At 40.0% G+C, this 17,090-nt stretch overlaps 1 protein-coding gene across 1 annotated transcript; it reads right to left on the bottom strand.

Moving 5' to 3' along the window:
- Window positions 1–7,775: 7,775 nt before the first annotated feature.
- On the bottom strand, window positions 7,776–8,788 carry LOC148861428 (glycine-rich protein). Its single transcript, XM_088941524.1, has one exon. It carries the CDS (start codon window positions 8,548–8,550, stop codon window positions 7,966–7,968), a length of 585 nt encoding a protein of 194 aa, XP_088797650.1. The 5' UTR covers window positions 8,551–8,788; the 3' UTR covers window positions 7,776–7,965.
- Window positions 8,789–17,090: the final 8,302 nt, after the last annotated feature.

Here is a 17,090-nt window from a genome sequence, read left to right as displayed (position 1 = left end):
CTTTGGCCAGTTCTGCATCCCCCCAATTTTTTCTATGTCAACCTCTACTCCTTGGGATGAAATAATATGCCCAAGATAGCTAATCCAGTTCGTACAAAACTGCACTTGCTCTGCTTTGCATATAATTGGTGAGTTTTTAGTAGGTTAAGTGTTAACTTTAAATGCATGAGGTGCTCTTCCTTGCTTCGACTATATAGCAGAATATTGTCAAAAAATACTAGAACAAACTTCCTTAAGTAGTCCTTGAATATCTGATTCATCAAGGCCTGAAAAGTGGCTAGCACATTGCATAGCCTGAATGTTGTTTTGGGGATGTTTGATTCCTTTACACGCACCTGATGATACCCTACTCTCAAATCTAGCTTTGAGAAAATTTGGACTCCATGAAGCTCATCAATTAACTCATCTATGATCAACAAAGGAAACTAGTCCTTCACTATGGCTTGGTTGAGGGTTCTATAATCAACACACATACGCCAACCTCCATCTTTCTTTTAAACTAGCAACACAGGTGAAGAAAAGGAACTCCTACTTTATCTAATGATCCCTTCCTACAACATTTTATGATCTAACTTTTCAATTTCTTTTTTTTTTTTTTTTGGAAGAAGGGATACCTATAAGGCCAAATATTCACTAGTGTTTCTTCTTGAATTAGTGGTATAGCATGATCCTGTAGTCGTTTAGGATGCAACCCATTAGGCTCTATAAATACACCTCCAAACTCCAATAATGGAGGCAATACTTCAAGGTCTTTAGTTAGGGAAGTTGTCTTGGCCTCCGCTTGGACCAATTGCAGTAAGAAGAGTTGAGTGGTCTTGCCAACTGCCTCGGTGGCCTCCTTAGAGTGTGAGTTCCCTTGGTGTTTGTATATTGTAGGGATGGTGAAGCAAAATCCCAGAGTATATGCCCTAGAGTCTCTAATTACTGTACATCTAAAACTGCATCAGAGACTTGTAAATGTAGGAGATGGAAGTCTAATGAAATCAAAGCCCCATGTGACTTAATCTCCACTCCCTTACAACTTTTGTACCCTCAAAGTTTCTCGTCGCTGGCTACTTGGACTTGGAAAGTGTTACCCGAAAACAACTCAATCTCCACTCTTCTGATGATTCTAGGGTCAAGGAAATTGTGGGTGGATCCACTGTCCACCAAGATGGTGAGTGGTTACTGTTGTAGGTGACCCACAACCCTCATGGTCCTAGGAGAATGGGTACCCGATATGGCATAGAATGAGGTCTCGAGGTCATCTGCACTTCCCTTCTCGTTCGGATCTTCGGCCTATGTCGGCTCCCCTCCTTTTTCCTCAGTAAAACCTGAAATCCAAAACAATTTTTGGGACCTGCACTTGTGTTGGGGAGTGTATTTTTTGTCATAATGGAAACAGAGGCCCTTTTCATGCCTCTCTCGAGCTTTAGCCGGAGTGATTCTTTTAATCTCTAATGGGCATTGAGCAGCCTATGTAGGCGTGGTCCCAACAACATCCGGTGTAGGTTGTAGCTTACTACCTTCATTGCACACAACTCTACGCTTTACCATCCATTCCTCCTCCTCCAGTAATGTTATCCTGAAAGCCCTCTAGATCATGGTCGGCTCAAATTTCTCTATCCCAATCCTAACTTCAAGTTTCAAACCAACTACGGAGCAACCAATGAGGTAACCTTCAGACAACCCCTTGATTCTAGCCAGTAATCATTGAAACTCCTCCATGTAGCTCTAGACTCCACTGGACTAGGTGAGCTTAGAGAATCGACCAGCAATGTTAGAGCCTTAAATCCCATTGAACCTATTGTTGAGAGCCTTAACAAACCCTAATCAACTTGGATGTGGGTGATGATCCTCGAACCATGCTACCATTCCACCGCCACTCCTTGGAACCCCGGAGTGGCAATTGAGATCCACTGGTCCTCTACAACTTCTTGGACTGAAAAGCATTGTTGGATTAGTAGTAACCATCCATGGGCATTGCTGCCTGAGAACATAGGAAGCTTGATTTTTAAGCGGCCTAATGGATGAAGCCATCGAGTTACCCAAGTTGCTTGTCCCTTCTTGGTCCCTACTCTGTTCACCAGAACTCCCCCCTTTGATACTAGCATCCCTGTTACTTTGTTGTTTCAAGGCTCGCATGCTTTCTAGTAAGGCTACAACTTGGGCCAAGTTGGCCCGAAACCAACCCAAAAATGTTGGATTGGTTGGGTCGGGTTGATGCTCAGGTTAGGGTTAGGGATAGGGCTAAAATTTACAAACTTGGTTTTACTTTGGATTGGGTTAGGGTTGACTCCTCAGGCAACCCTATTGTTGAGAGCCTTAATAAACCCTAATCAACTTGGACGTGGGTGATGATCCTCGAACCATGCTACCATTCCACCGCCACTCCTTGGAACCCCGGAGTGGCAATTGAGATCCACTGGTCCTCTACAACTTCTTGGACTGAAAAGCATTGTTGGATTAGTAGTAACCATCCATTGGCATTGCTGCCTGAGAACATAGGAAGCTTGATTTTTAAGCGGCCTAATGGATGAAGCCATCGAGTTACCCAAGTTGCTTGTCCCTTCTTGGTCCCTACTCTGTTCACCAGAACTCCCCCCTTTGATAGCTAGCATCCCAGTTACTTTGTTGTTTCAAGGCTCGCATGCTTTCTAGTAAGGCTACAACTTGGGCCAAGTTGGCCCGAAACCAACCCAAAAATGTTGGATTGGTTGGGTCGGGTTGATGCTCAGGTTAGGGTTAGGGATAGGGCTAAAATTTACAAACTTGGTTTTACTTTGGATTGGGTTAGGGTTGACTCCTCAGGCAACCCGACCCAATACGAACCCAATTCTATAGTACATATCATATATAAATATATGCTATATATGATATATCATACACTGATTTGTTTAGATGCACGATAGTTATAAAGCCCCCACCTTTTGTTTAGATGCACGACCCAATACGAACCCAATTCTATCTCCTCTCTTTTGTTTTCCACTCATAGCTTGTTGCCCATAAAAGATCTATTATAAGTCATAACTCATAATAAAACTATAGTCATTTCAAACATTTTTTTTCTGAATTTTGCACTTAAAGAACCAATAAAAACATCAACAAATAAATACTAATAAAACGTAGGATTAATATATGTAGTGAAAGTTGAGTTAAGATCTGAGATTAAGAAGTACTACAAGATTTTAAAGGATGGGAAGAAGATTGGGTTGGGCCTAACCCGAGCCCAAAACTTTGGGTTGGGTTAGGGTTGAAGGAATTTAGTTAGAGTTAGGGTTAGGGTTGGATAGGTCAAGATGGGTTAGGGATTTAGAACTTAGGATTGGGCTAGGGTTGGCCTCAACCCGACCTAACCTAGCCCAACTTGCATCCCTACTTTCTAGGATCTCAATAAGTTTGGTGTTGAACCCATCATGACGCCTTTCCAAGCTAGTCATCCGATCATTGAAGTTAGCCATGGCGGAAGTGGACAAACCGTGCCGCTCTGATACCAAGTTGATATCAAACTCTTCTCTTGGAAGAGAAGAGGCCCTAGATTTTCCCTTACCCCGAGCTATGGCTGAAACAGAGTAAAATTTAAAGATATTCAATGCCCGCTTATTGATTCATCTCAAATTTATAAAGGTTTACACGTATCGTGCTACTGCTACAATGATTGAAAGAGTCATTTCAGTTCTAATTTGCTACTGGTCACGTCCTCTCCAACAACTTTTTGGGCATCCCAATTAGTTAGCCGAGGTGCTTTGTTCAGTAACCACGTGGCTCTATAATCCCTCAAGCTGTATGAAGGGGAAGATTTGTCAAGAGTAAAAGACCGTGGCCGACAACCCATGGACGCCATCACTCTCTCTCGTCTGAAATGCCAAATCTGAAAACCGCCATGACAATGATCGTCGTTAAGCTGAATAATCCTAAATTTCCCAAATTTTAAACTAATCTAAAAAGAAGGTAAAATGGTCTACAAATTTACTTAAAAGGGTAATTCTAACATTTTAAAAATTTCTAACCATCACATGTAGTCACATGAGAGAGATAACAGACAAAACACTTAACGGCAGGAACCCACTTTACAGTTTTTGAAAGTTTAGAGACTACAGTGACAATATGAATTTCTGGTACTAACTTGAAACTAACCCTAAACCCTAAAGTTGAAGGTACTAATCTGAAATTTTCCCCTAATATAAACACTTTTTTGCGAAAACGAGGCAAAGAAAGAGGTAGCCGACCCCAGATTAATGGGAAGAAATGGTCTACAATGAAGATCAAGGCACTTCACGAGGCACAGTAACGACATAAGATTCATAAGCAAATCACGTTGAATTTCCATTTTCATAATAAAAAGATTAGAAAAAAGTGCATGAATCACGAGTGCAAAAGTAGTCAGTAGCTTTCCTATGTCAACTATCAAACCTCAGGTGTATATTGATAAAACACAGAACTAACAAAAGGTTGATAAGAATGATGAATCCATTATAAAATTCATCAAATTATTATTTGTATTTTGCAGCAGGAAACATCAGTTATCTTCTAAAACCAACTAGTTCGCATATCTACAGAGCTTTCAAAATTCTCATTTATCTATCAGTGTTTCCATCAATGGCTTGCAGAGATGTTGAGTAGGTACTCTCCAGTACCACTTCTCTATCCCACAACTACTTGGCATCCTTTGGATCATCTGGATTTTGGAAATCACGAAACTTCAGTAGCTATCTGGGAAAATCCAGCGCATGCGCTACAAGGCTAAGATATGGTCAGTGATCAGCACATGTTCCACCCTAGTAATTCCGTCCCTCAAGAAATGTACAAGCCACTTTAAGTCATTTATATAAGAAGGATTACAACTTACCATTGTATATGGCTTAGCAAGACAGCAGCCAGATACTATTGGCTCAGTTGGGAAGGATTACAAATACAAATATATACGGTACAAATGCATATAAAATAATACAAAATACAAGCATTTGCACTCTAAGACGACGTAGACAATGAAATAATACAAAATACCCTGCAGAGATGTTGAGTAGGTACTCTCCAGTACCACTTCTCTATCCCACAACTACTTGGCATCCTTTGGATCATCTGGATTTTGGAAATCACGAAACTTCAGTAGCTATCTGGGAAAATCCAGCGCATGCGCTACAAGGCTAAGATATGGTCAGTGATCAGCACATGTTCCACCCTAGTAATTCCGTCCCTCAAGAAATGTACAAGCCACTTTAAGTCATTTATATAAGAAGGATTACAACTTACCATTGTATATGGCTTAGCAAGACAGCAGCCAGATACTATTGGCTCAGTTGGGAAGGAGTACAAATACAAATATATACGGTACAAATGCATATAAAATAATACAAAATACACGGATTTGCACTCTAAGACAACGTAGACAATGAAATAATACAAAATACCCTGCTAAGTCAAGCCCATGGGCAATGAAACATCACGTCTAAGACGACGTAAACAATGAAATCACTCACCCTTGTCGATATAGCTTTTAGTCACAGGGATCTTCTAATTTCTACTCTGATTTATTGCAAATTTTGGAGCAGACGAGGGCGAATTATATGACCTGGCTGAAGTTGCAAAAATTAAACAAAATACAGCAAAAGTTTCTGCAATGGTAAGAACAAAAAGTAAACCTCCAAAATTTATTTCAGTCACGCTGTCTATAGATGACACCAAATACTGTTGCAAAGGGTGTTAGGGATGAAAAGGATAATTTTGAATGATGACCGTTTGGGAGCAAAATTATAGGTGAACAAATCAAAAACAAAAGCTTATGAGTTGATTGATAGAGTGGACTCTCATATTGCTCATTGGAAAGCTAAGTTGCTTTCACAGGTTGGAAGAACCACACTAATTAGAACAGTGGCCCAGTCCATAGTGAACTATACCACATGTCAAATGTTCTCCTTCCGAAGAAAATAACAAATAAATTAGAACAGGTTCAAAGAAGTTTTTGGCGGAAAGGTGAGACTGAATCATATAAAATGCATTGGATATAATGGGAAAAACTATGTAACCCAAATAGGGATTTAGAATAGAAGTTGAAATGGTATTGACCAAAAAAAGAAGAGTAGCTGAAATGAACAAGGCTATGTTTGGGAAGCAGGTATGGAGGCTAATTACTGAAAATGATGCATGGTGAGCTAGGGCAATTAAGGAGAAATACTTGATAGGAAGGTCAATCTTTAATCTCAAACAGACTTCATTTGATTCAATATGGTGGAAGCACACAATACAAGTGCTAAGAGAAATAAGAGTTATGTTGGCAAATAAAAGATGGAAGGCAGATAGATGTTGACTACGACCCTTGGGTGCCCACTTTATTTGGGGGAGTTTCTCGCTGTGGAAGAAAGGAAAAAACTGCAAAACAGAACACATAAGGTGCATGATCTTCTTCTCAGTCAAGCAGGCAGTGGAACACACAGTTGTTGGGCTTCACCACAGAATCTTTCCAGCACATTTTACAGATTTACCAAAATAGCAATTTAAATCAAGATCAATTTAAAGTAAATGAGTTACAATATATTTGCTTCAATATGCCAATGCAGGGCAAGGAGCAGAATTGAAGCTGAATGGTGAGCTGTTATAAGAGCCCTGGAGCTTCCCCAACATAAGAATTTCAAGAAGGTTCCCATTTTGTCTGATGTTGAAGCTATTGTGAAGCAGATAAACCGGCCAAAATTGGAATGTTATTGGACTGAAAAGACACTTAAAAGACTCTGTGAAGAACATGAATTCCCTACATGTCAATAGGATAAACAATGCCATGGCTCGTCATTTTGCTCTTTCAGCTTGTAAAAATAAGATGTATCTATGTACTGAAATTCCAGATCAGGGAATTCTTGTAAATATGTTTATATGTTTAATGAAAGGTTGATGTTTGTTAGAAAAAAGGGAGAATTATATGGTCAGGAAATTCACAATCTTTTGGAATCCTATCTACACCAAGATGTAATATGGTGCTCCCTGATCAGAACTATTTCTGCATTTTAATAGACACCGGTCACACTACATAAAACATAAAATTGAGCACACTTCACTAGGTAGTTAATCATGTCTTCATCCGCGAATGTTTTAATCTAGTGAGCAAAGCAGAGAGCAACAGGAAACAGAACAGATAATCCGGATTCACTCAGTCAAGGGAAAAGGACACAAAAGGCCACCAAACATGTAACTTACGACCAATATACCAATAAAAATTGAAAGGTAAAGCTTAACTCTCAAACCTAATGAAACCGGAACGGAAAAAACTACACATATTAAAAACAATGAAGGTGATATTTTCCACATACAGCTTTGATCTCCTCTTGCCTTAAACCAATCAACTTAAGTTTTTATAGTTGCATTCTGCAGAACCCAGGCGGAATATTCAGAAACCATGATGGTAATATTCTAGCCCTTATTCTCTGGACCTAGATTAAGTTCTTGGGAAATATGAACATTTCATGATGGAGATAAAGCAATTGGACACGGGGTTGAGAATAAATTACAACTGGAGACCGACATCAGCCAACAGTATGGCTGATGCTTTGGCAAGGTAAGGGAACAACCAGAAATCAATTGTAGAGGGGAGAGTAGCAAGTACTAGCCGTCTAGCCCAAACACGATGGTGCCTGGCGTATCCTTTGCGTCATTTTTATTACTTAAGGAATAGTTAATTTATATCTCTTTGTTCTCCCCTCTTCTTCTTTTTTTCATGTTAAGAAGGTACTGCACATTCTTGCATTGGTGAACACAGGAATAAGAAACAGATCAATCTCAGGAACATAGACGTCACAATCAATATATTGAAGAAAAGGAAGAATATATATTCGAATATAAAATAAAGTACCATACTACTATCTTTACAGGAAGATATGCAGGGGAAACAATAGGAACTACAGTATTTGAAACATATATACATATATACATCGATTCAAGAATTTCCATTCTCCTCGATACCTAATTAACAATATGCAAAGCGAAACCTTGACCGCTTCAGCAGACCGAAACTAGTCTCATCGGGACCTTCTCCCTAGAAGGATCTCCAATGCCACCCGCCAGAGTCCGAACCATCCTCTTGAAGGCAAAATGCATGCAATTAGAAAGAACGATCCAACAAAGTACCTCGTATACGAAATCGAACGCAGGATCAGAAGATGCTGACGATGACGACTCCTCCCAATCAGATCCTCCGAATCTGTCGAAATTCCACCCTCTACCACCATTGCCGCCGCCACTGCCTCCGCCAAACGGGCCATCATCGCCGTCACCGAAGAACCCATCCTTCTCGCCGCTGTCAGAATCCCCCGTCAGAGATCTTCTCCTCGTACGTCTCTTTTGCCTAGTGAGTGTCCGGGGAGCCGCTCTGTAAGAGTTCGATCTGACTGTCGGCGGAGCCATGACATCCACAGGAGAAAATCCAGCAGAGATTGACAGAACGCCAGCGAGGGAGGAAGCATCGCATAGCGCAGAGAGATAGTTGTTGGAAGTGCAATAATGGCGACGCAAATGAAATTTGGCAACCCCTAGACCTTGCTTTGCGGCTACTGTAACAGCGTCTGCAATGGCGGAGATCTCCATGATTTCGAATGGATATCGCAGAAATTCGATTGATTTCGGATATTTTATGTTAACCAGAGAAATTCGATTCGGATCTCTGAAACGGATTAGGATTTCGAGAAGATCAGAAGATAGCGAATAAAGCCCTAATATTTAGGGGGAGAAAAATGAACCAGGGAAGACGAACACGAAGGACGACCTGGGAAATGGGATGTAATGACCGATATTTGAGTGGAAGTCAAATTTGGAAGGCAACCATTGAAATCCCTCCCTTGCAGCAGGGAGCCACGCCACGAATGACGATACAAGTTTGAAAGACAAAAATACCCTTATAATTGGAAAATGACTTGATAAGTGATAACTGATAACCCAGAAGCCACCCAATGACCAAACCGAAACCACGGATCCAAAAACAAAGGATCACAACCCATGACGAATCAAAGGACTCTATCCTATCGTAGGGGTGTCAACACTATTCGAAAATCTGATTTCAAATTTGATATTTAAAATAATGGAATTGAATTTAGATAATTCAAATATTTAATTATTTGAATTCAAATATTTTATTCTTATCGAATAATTAATTGAATTCGAATTCGGATATATCCTCATTCGATTCGATAAACATTTGAATTTGACCTATTATTTAATTATTATATATACTATATAAAATATGTCATATAATTTATATATAATAATTAAATTATATAAATAATTTATATATTTTATATCAATAAATATTTATTTTATATATTTATTAATTATTAATTAATCAAATTCAAATCGAATCGGATATTTGAATATTTAATCGGATTCGAATTCGGATATTAATTTTTAATATCTGTCGGATATCGAATTGAAATCGAATATTGGATTTTCTAATCGGATTCGAATTCGGGTATTGCATTATCCGATTCGAATTCGGTCCATTTACACCCCTACTCTGGCCTCTAGTCTAAGATTCATCACTTCATAGATCATATAATTAGGGCCTGTTTGGTTCACGGGAATAAGGGTTTGCAATCGGAATCCCATTTTCATTCTGGAATGGTCCCCCCATTTGAAGGAATAAATAACCATTTCGGCATTTCCTTCCCTTCACTTGGATTGAAATCCCATTCCCATTGATTTTAGGGAGAATGACGGTTCAGCCTGGGGTCAGAATTTTTAGGCCCAAAGTATGGCGTAAGTGTATAAAGTGTTGGTTTTTGACATTTTGAATGTTTATGGTTATGTAGTGGAAATTAGAAATCTGCTTTGGGTATGTCCGTACTTTTCTGTTGATTTTAATTAAGGAAAATTTCCGATTAGTACCCTATATTTTGGAATTAGTGCCATTTTGGTCTCCCTAGCTTTAAAACACAATAATTCAGTACCCAAACTTTCAAAATGTGTCAATCCATTACCTGTCGTTAATCAATCATTAACCAGCCATTAAGCGGCATTTGAGGAGATAAAAATGTCCTTCAAGTGTCATCTAATTTTCTTTATTAATCATCCAAATGTTGACAAAAAATGAATAGTCCCAAATCATTTTCTCTTGTATTCAAAAAAGTTGGGGTCATGTCCCAATGTGCATTCTAGTGACCCCAACTTTCTTGAGTAGAAGATGCAAGGATTTGGGACTATTCATTTTTTGTCAACATTTGGATGGTTGATAAAGAAAGTTAGATGACACTCAAAGGGCAATTGTGCTTCTTCAAATGCCACTTAACGGTTAGTTAAATGACTAGTTATTGGTAGATACTAAATTGGCATGTTTTGAAAGTTCATGTATTGAATTATCGCATTTTAAAGTTCGGGGACCAGAGTGGCACTAGGCCCAAAGTACAAGGTACTAATCAGGAATTTTCCCTTCTAATTACTATGATGATTCTTACTTGAATCAAATAGATAATGGGAATAGACCACTTAAATAATGATTCTGATCAATTTTGATTATGATTCTAATTCCGATTTCATTTCCTATTGCGAGCTAAAGAGACCCTCAATCTTTTGCTTTTAGTATGAGGTATTGGCTAAAAACTAAAACCCATTTTTGGTGATGGTTGCCGGTTTTGATAGGCCAACCATCTTCTCTAGTCTAAACTAAAATTGACAACACCCATATTTTGCAAGGTAAACTCGGTTATTTTTTAGAATTTTATTCAATCCAACCGAGCTTTGTTGCATGATATTTAAGGTGGTGTTCTATAATTTTGATGAGAAATTGGTGGATGTATACTAGTCTACACTACACTACTGTGGCAGGGACCAATCAGCATCACACCATAGTCTACAATTGTTCTAAACTTTAGACCATATCTTTTGATTCCACACATCTCATATACAACTTGTTACATAGTTGACACACCACACTATAGTCAACAACAATTTTGAACTGTGGATAAAGTGTGTGGATTGAAATTGTCCACACCCATAGGGGTGTTCTTTTGATTCCATGCATATCATATATAACATGTGAGATAATCTATACAGTCGATCGTGAATTTAAAAATTAATTACTATTTAAAGTTTCATCATGAAGATAATAGATAAAATCCCTAAATAAATATCCGAACTAATAATATTGGAAAAATACTAATAACTAAACTTGTAGAAGATAAAGGAAGAGGGGAATACCAGCAAGTGGTGTTGTTGAGAGAGGGAGGATTATCTGTTATGTATTCTATATGAAACACATTGGATTGGACAACATCATATTGGCACTATCTGTGGGAATCGGCACAAAAAGCTTAATTCCAATCTTCTCTTTCTCTCTTCGTGCACCGAAAGCGATCGTGCATTCCAAAAAAACCTCTGATCACTCTAGTGCTCACTCCCAATCTTGGGGATCCCATTCTTGACACAGCTCTCCCTCGTGAAGCTCGACCACAAAACCAAGGACCCATGGCAAACCCCTCGATCTAGTGTTGAAGAGTCAATCGAGCACCACGACCAACCCATTAAGGAGTAGCCAACCATCTCCAATATAACTAGGATCCACGAAGCCCCTTAAGAAACCTAAGAGCTTGGAAGTGCCTCAGTCAACTATGCTTGGGTTGCCTGAGCCACCAAGTCCGAGACCTCGGGCACCTAACCATGAAGTATGTGACCTCAGCCATCCTAAGACTTCAGCCACTTAACCATCAAGCCCGAGACCTCAGCTAGCTTAAGACTAAGGCCACCTAGCCATAAAGTCTACGACTTCAGTCATCCTAAGACTTTGGCCACCTAGCCATCAAGCCCAAGACCTTAGCCAGCATCAGACCAAGGCCACCTAGCCATGAAGTCTGTGACCTCGTTCATCCTAAGACTTCGGCTCCCTAGCCATTAAACCCGAGACCTTAGCAAGCATCAGGTTGAGGCCATCTAGCCATGAAGTCTATAACCTCGGCCATCCTAAGACTTCGACCACCTAGCCGTTAAGCCCGAGACCTCAACCATCACCAAATCGAGGCCACCTAGCCATGAAGTCCACTGCCTTAGTCATTGTAAGACTTTGACTACCTAACCACCAAGTCCGAGACATTGCTCAGCATAAGACTAAAGGCCACCTAGCTGTTAAGTCCGCGACCTATGCCATCCTAAGACTTCGGCCACTTACCCATTAAGCTCGAGACCTCAATTAGCATAAGATCAAAGGCCACTTAGTTGTTAATTCTGTGACTTCGTCCACCTAACCACCAAGCACGAGACCTCGATCAATATAAGATCAAATGCTACCTAGTCGTTAACTCCGTAACCTCGGCTAGCCAAAGACTTCAACCAACCTAGGAGAATCAAAGTCAACCAGGGATTGATGTTGGTTCCATGGGAACCTCGACTCTTTCTTTGGTTTCCTCGACTCCTTGACCTCATCTTCGAGTTCCTCGGCCTCGGCCAACTAGACCTCACCTTCAAGCTCCTCGACCTTGGCTAACTTGGCCCCACCTTTAGTCTCCTTGACCTTGGCCTCCTTGGACTCGGCCAGCTCGGCCTCACATTTGGTCTCTTCAACCTCAGCCTCATCTTTGGTCCCCTTGACCTCAGCCTCAGCCATGCTGACATCTATATTCAGCATGAGGTCGACAACCTCTTGTTGAGGATTCAATACAAACTCACTACTCGAAGCGGAACTATTGGAATGGGATGAAAAGGAAGAAGATGACGAAGAGGAAGACATCACACCGAAGCAAAGAGCATGGAACACCTGAAGCATCAAACCCAGTTCAACCAAGCTTTGACTATCTAGATAGATATACTAAGTTCATCAACCGAGCACCTAAAGAGCTCTTTCACTAGACCATGACTGAGCACCTCACTCATCGACTTTAGAACTAGGAGACAGGTGTTCCGGTGGTGCCCTAGCTGGTTGGAGCTGCCACATGGTCACCTCTGTGGCCAACATCCTTAGACCACGTCAACGCACTGCTCACCTATAAGCATGGATAACTGTGTCACTAAAGACCTCGTATAGAAGTGAAGTCCCACACGGATGAGGACAAGAAACCTGTCGGGGATGCTAGAGCTCCCCAAAAACCTCGATGGGCGACCTCGTCCCAATGACTCTGTAATGAGTGTGTCTAGGTAGAACTCAAACACTCAGTTATTCAAAGGCATCTCTCCTTAAGGTAAAGGGGCTTCAACTCTCAGAACTCTCTAAGTGCTCTAGTTCTCTTGCTCACTTACTATTCTCTTCGGCTAGACCCAACTCGGCCCAATTATCTACATCACCCCATTACTGACTTGAGCATCAAAGTGTCTTCCCAGGGACCTCATCCCCAAGCTTCTAACTCTACCCTGTATGCAGATCTCCTCAGTGCACGACCTCATACTTCCACCTCGACTTCATCTAGTAGTAGGATTATTTGTTGCAAGTTCGGTTCGACACACCTCGTATTGTACAACATCAAATCTGTTCAAATTGATTTTGATTTTGATGGGATCCAACCTAAACCTAGTTCGTTGAAATACCTAGTTAAGGATGTAGAAATTATTTTTAGCAAGAAATCCATGACCCTTTTGCAGCACCAAGATTACCACAAGCATGTAATAATTTCATGATATTGACATGATTAGGTAATACACCAACATATTGCACCTCTCAGAAAATTTTATGGATTCAATAAATAGCCCATTCTTTGAACATGCTTAACAATTGTAGAGTGCACTTCTACACTTCATACGACCAAATCCTTCACAACTATGTCATCAAAGATTTGCCTTGCAATCACCATATCATGGAGCGAATATGATCCCAACAAGGTTGTAATAGTAGATAACCCTATATTTAACCCAAGTTTAATCTATATTTTATGAATTTCTTACTTCATGTCTTCCTAGCCTAAAAACATGTCTTATGATTGTGTCACATACAATAAAAGGTTGATGTAATGTTTTAGAATTATGTTTATTACAAAGCCTTTTTAAAAGTTCACTCCAATTCAGAATTCATAAATTAATTCTCTAAATGTATTTATCCTACCCCCAATAAATAGGGCTCCTTGAATTGTGAATCTTTTCCCCCATTGACAATGTCCCGATCTATATGATTGCATTATAAATTCCAAGATAGGCTGAACCCAAATTACCCCTTATTATAAACACTATCATGCTTGCATTTGCAATCACTATCCAATAGTGCAAATTAGACTCAAAACCATCATATATTTGGGCCTCCACTTTTTTGAAGTATTAATTTAACAAGGTTTTAAAAACTGACCTAGAAATGGAATCATTCTGATCACTAGTTTCTGGGTCAATGATTCGATTGTCCGAATCAACAGTTCAGGTGATTTAGTGTTTTATTAAGAGAAAGTGACGAATCTGGCTTTTGGTATTTGGTTGAGAAAGAAAGAGAAAGGAGGAAGAGAAATAAAAGAAAGAGAGAGATGTGGGAGTAGAAAGGGAAAAAAAGGAAAGGAATGAAGGAGGAGGGAAAAAGGAGGAGGAGGAGGAGGATCACACGGCGTTCACCGGTGACGGCAACAACGACTGCAACGACAACAATAACGTAGCATCGAGTCTCTCTCAAATCCGAGATCTAAGAATTGAGATCTCATATCTGTGACCTGAAAATTAAGATCCCAGATCATTCTTGTCTTAAAGATCTCTCTTCAATCTCCTATGCCTCCTTGTTAAACTACGAACCATTGTCTGTGTCAGCTCAGCACCCGATTTTTGCTCGGTCCCCTCTCTAACCCACTCCTAACACTCCAACTGCCCAATCAAACCCTACAATTCTCTCCAGAACATGTCAAAACCCTAAAAGACCAATTTTCAACTAAAGCACCTTCAAATCCACTGTTAAAACTACATATTCCCTTTATAACGGCCACGATTGTGCCCCATCACCACACCTATCACACGATTAGACCCCATCATATGAAATAAAACCTATAAACATCCAACCACAACAAATTTCTGCCATAAGTTCATTGGTTTCACCATCCACCTATCAAAGATTCCATTTTGACGAACCAAACGCTATGACCAAAACCCGTGATCCAATTCTTAACCTTAAATTCCTTGATTTTATCACCTACCCATCGAAGATTCCATTTTGACGAACTAAACACTATGACTAAAACCCATGATCTAAGTCTCAACCTTAAATTCCTTGATTTCACATCCAGGCATCGATGATTCAATTTTGATAAACTAGATACTACGACCAAAACCCACAATCCAAATACCTTGGACATGATCAAAACTTTCATCAACCTCCTGATTGACCATACATCAAGTTTCAAATCACAAAATGACCATTTCACCCTTCATTTAAAAAGATTCCAAATAAATCATTCTTATTGGTGACCACTTTCTAAATTCAAGATATCTGTCGTAACATAAAATCCAACACCTCCAAACCCGTCAAAACCTCCATTAACCCCCCGATCACTTATCCATTGAATGTTAGGCATAAAATCCCCATTTTACCCCTCTTATAAAAAAGATTCCAATTTAAGCCCTTTCATCACTCGCTACTCCCAAGATTAAAGATCTCATCATGACACTTCTTCCAAGGCCCCCAAACCTTACCAAAATCTTCCTTAACCTTCTGATCGCCTATCCACCGAATTTCAGACATAAAGCTCCCATTCTGCCCCTCCTAAGAAAAAGATTATGATTTAAGCCTTTTCATTAGCCAGATCACCCGTACTTCAAATTCCCTCGATTTGAACACATTTGAACCAATCATATCTTATCAATTCTTCCAAGACATTCAAAAATCCGATCTTACAAAATTTTAACTCAAAATTCCTTCATCCACCCATTCATTAAGAAAATATTCCATTCATACGCATCTCATTAGCCTAAGCACTTGGAAACCAGATCCCCTTCATCTTAACATATCTGAACCGATCAAACTACATCTTTAAACTCCCAACGCATAATAACACCTTTGATCCAATCAAATCTTATCAATTCATCCAAGACATTCAGAAATCCAATCCTACAAAATTTTAACTCAAAATTCCTTAATCCACCAATTTATCAAGCAAAGATTCCATTCCTACGCCTCTCATTAGCCTAAGCACTCAAAAACCAGATCCCCTTCATCTTAACACATCCGAACTGATCAAACGGCATCATTAAACTCCTAATGCATCATAACACCTGTTCATAAAATTTCAGCCCCAGATTCTCCCACTCATCCTTTTATCAAACAAAGATTTCATTCCAAAACATTCTATTGACCGAAACTCCTAGGACATTGACCCTCTAAGACTGATCGGACCTCATCATCAAATCATAGACACCCCCAAATACCCACCTGGGAAATATCAGTCCAAAATACCTCCATTTACCCTTTAATCGCACTAAGATTCCATTTCAAGGTCCCATATTAGACGGATTACAAATATACTTAATATGGGCCCAGTTGGCTCAATCTAACCTTACCAATCACCTCAAGCTACCCTAAAATCCTACCCTGAGAAATTTCATGCAAAACAGACCTTGTTTGCCCTTCTATTACATAGATTGTTTTGAAACTCTAAATTGATCGAATCTAACCCTGTCCAGATCTAACCAGTCCAAGTCTAGTTGGGTCAATCTGACCCCAACAATCAACTCAGAATGTCAAAAAACCCCACCCTATGAAATTTCAGCCAAGAATACATTCATTTAAAAAGATTCTTTTTCAACCAATCTCACTGGCCCTCACATGCACAACCCAACTCCGCAGTCAAATCCATCCTAACCCTCTAATCATCAACCCAAAAACCCCGTCGTTGAACCAAAACCCCGGTTTGACCCATGGACCGATTTTGACCCGAATTCACGAAAATTACCGAATTACCTTCGTATCCCCCAAAATTACCAAAATGCCATTTCAACCTAATATTTAAACTTTCTTTCATTCGAAAGGGGGGAGGAAAACTGTTCATCGTCTCTTAGAACCAGAGCGGCGGCGGCAAGAAGGAACTCTCGACGCAGAACGAACAGCGGCGGAGAACTGGTAGCAACCGTCTCGACCTTCGGCAAGACCTCTCTTTATCCCCCTTCTTTCTCCTTTTCCTTTTCCCCGTTCTCCCCTGTCACCGCCTCTGCAACTCTTGGCAGCGGCTCCTTGGTCCCCCTCCTTCTCTCATTTC

This window comes from Nelumbo lutea, chromosome 4 (genome assembly GCF_056320005.1).
Source record: "Nelumbo lutea isolate HS-2025 chromosome 4, American lotus-T2T, whole genome shotgun sequence".
In the NCBI taxonomy this organism is placed as follows: domain Eukaryota; kingdom Viridiplantae; phylum Streptophyta; class Magnoliopsida; order Proteales; family Nelumbonaceae; genus Nelumbo; species Nelumbo lutea.
Note: the sequence above shows the minus strand (reverse complement) of the source record. Positions and strands in the feature narration are given on the sequence as shown.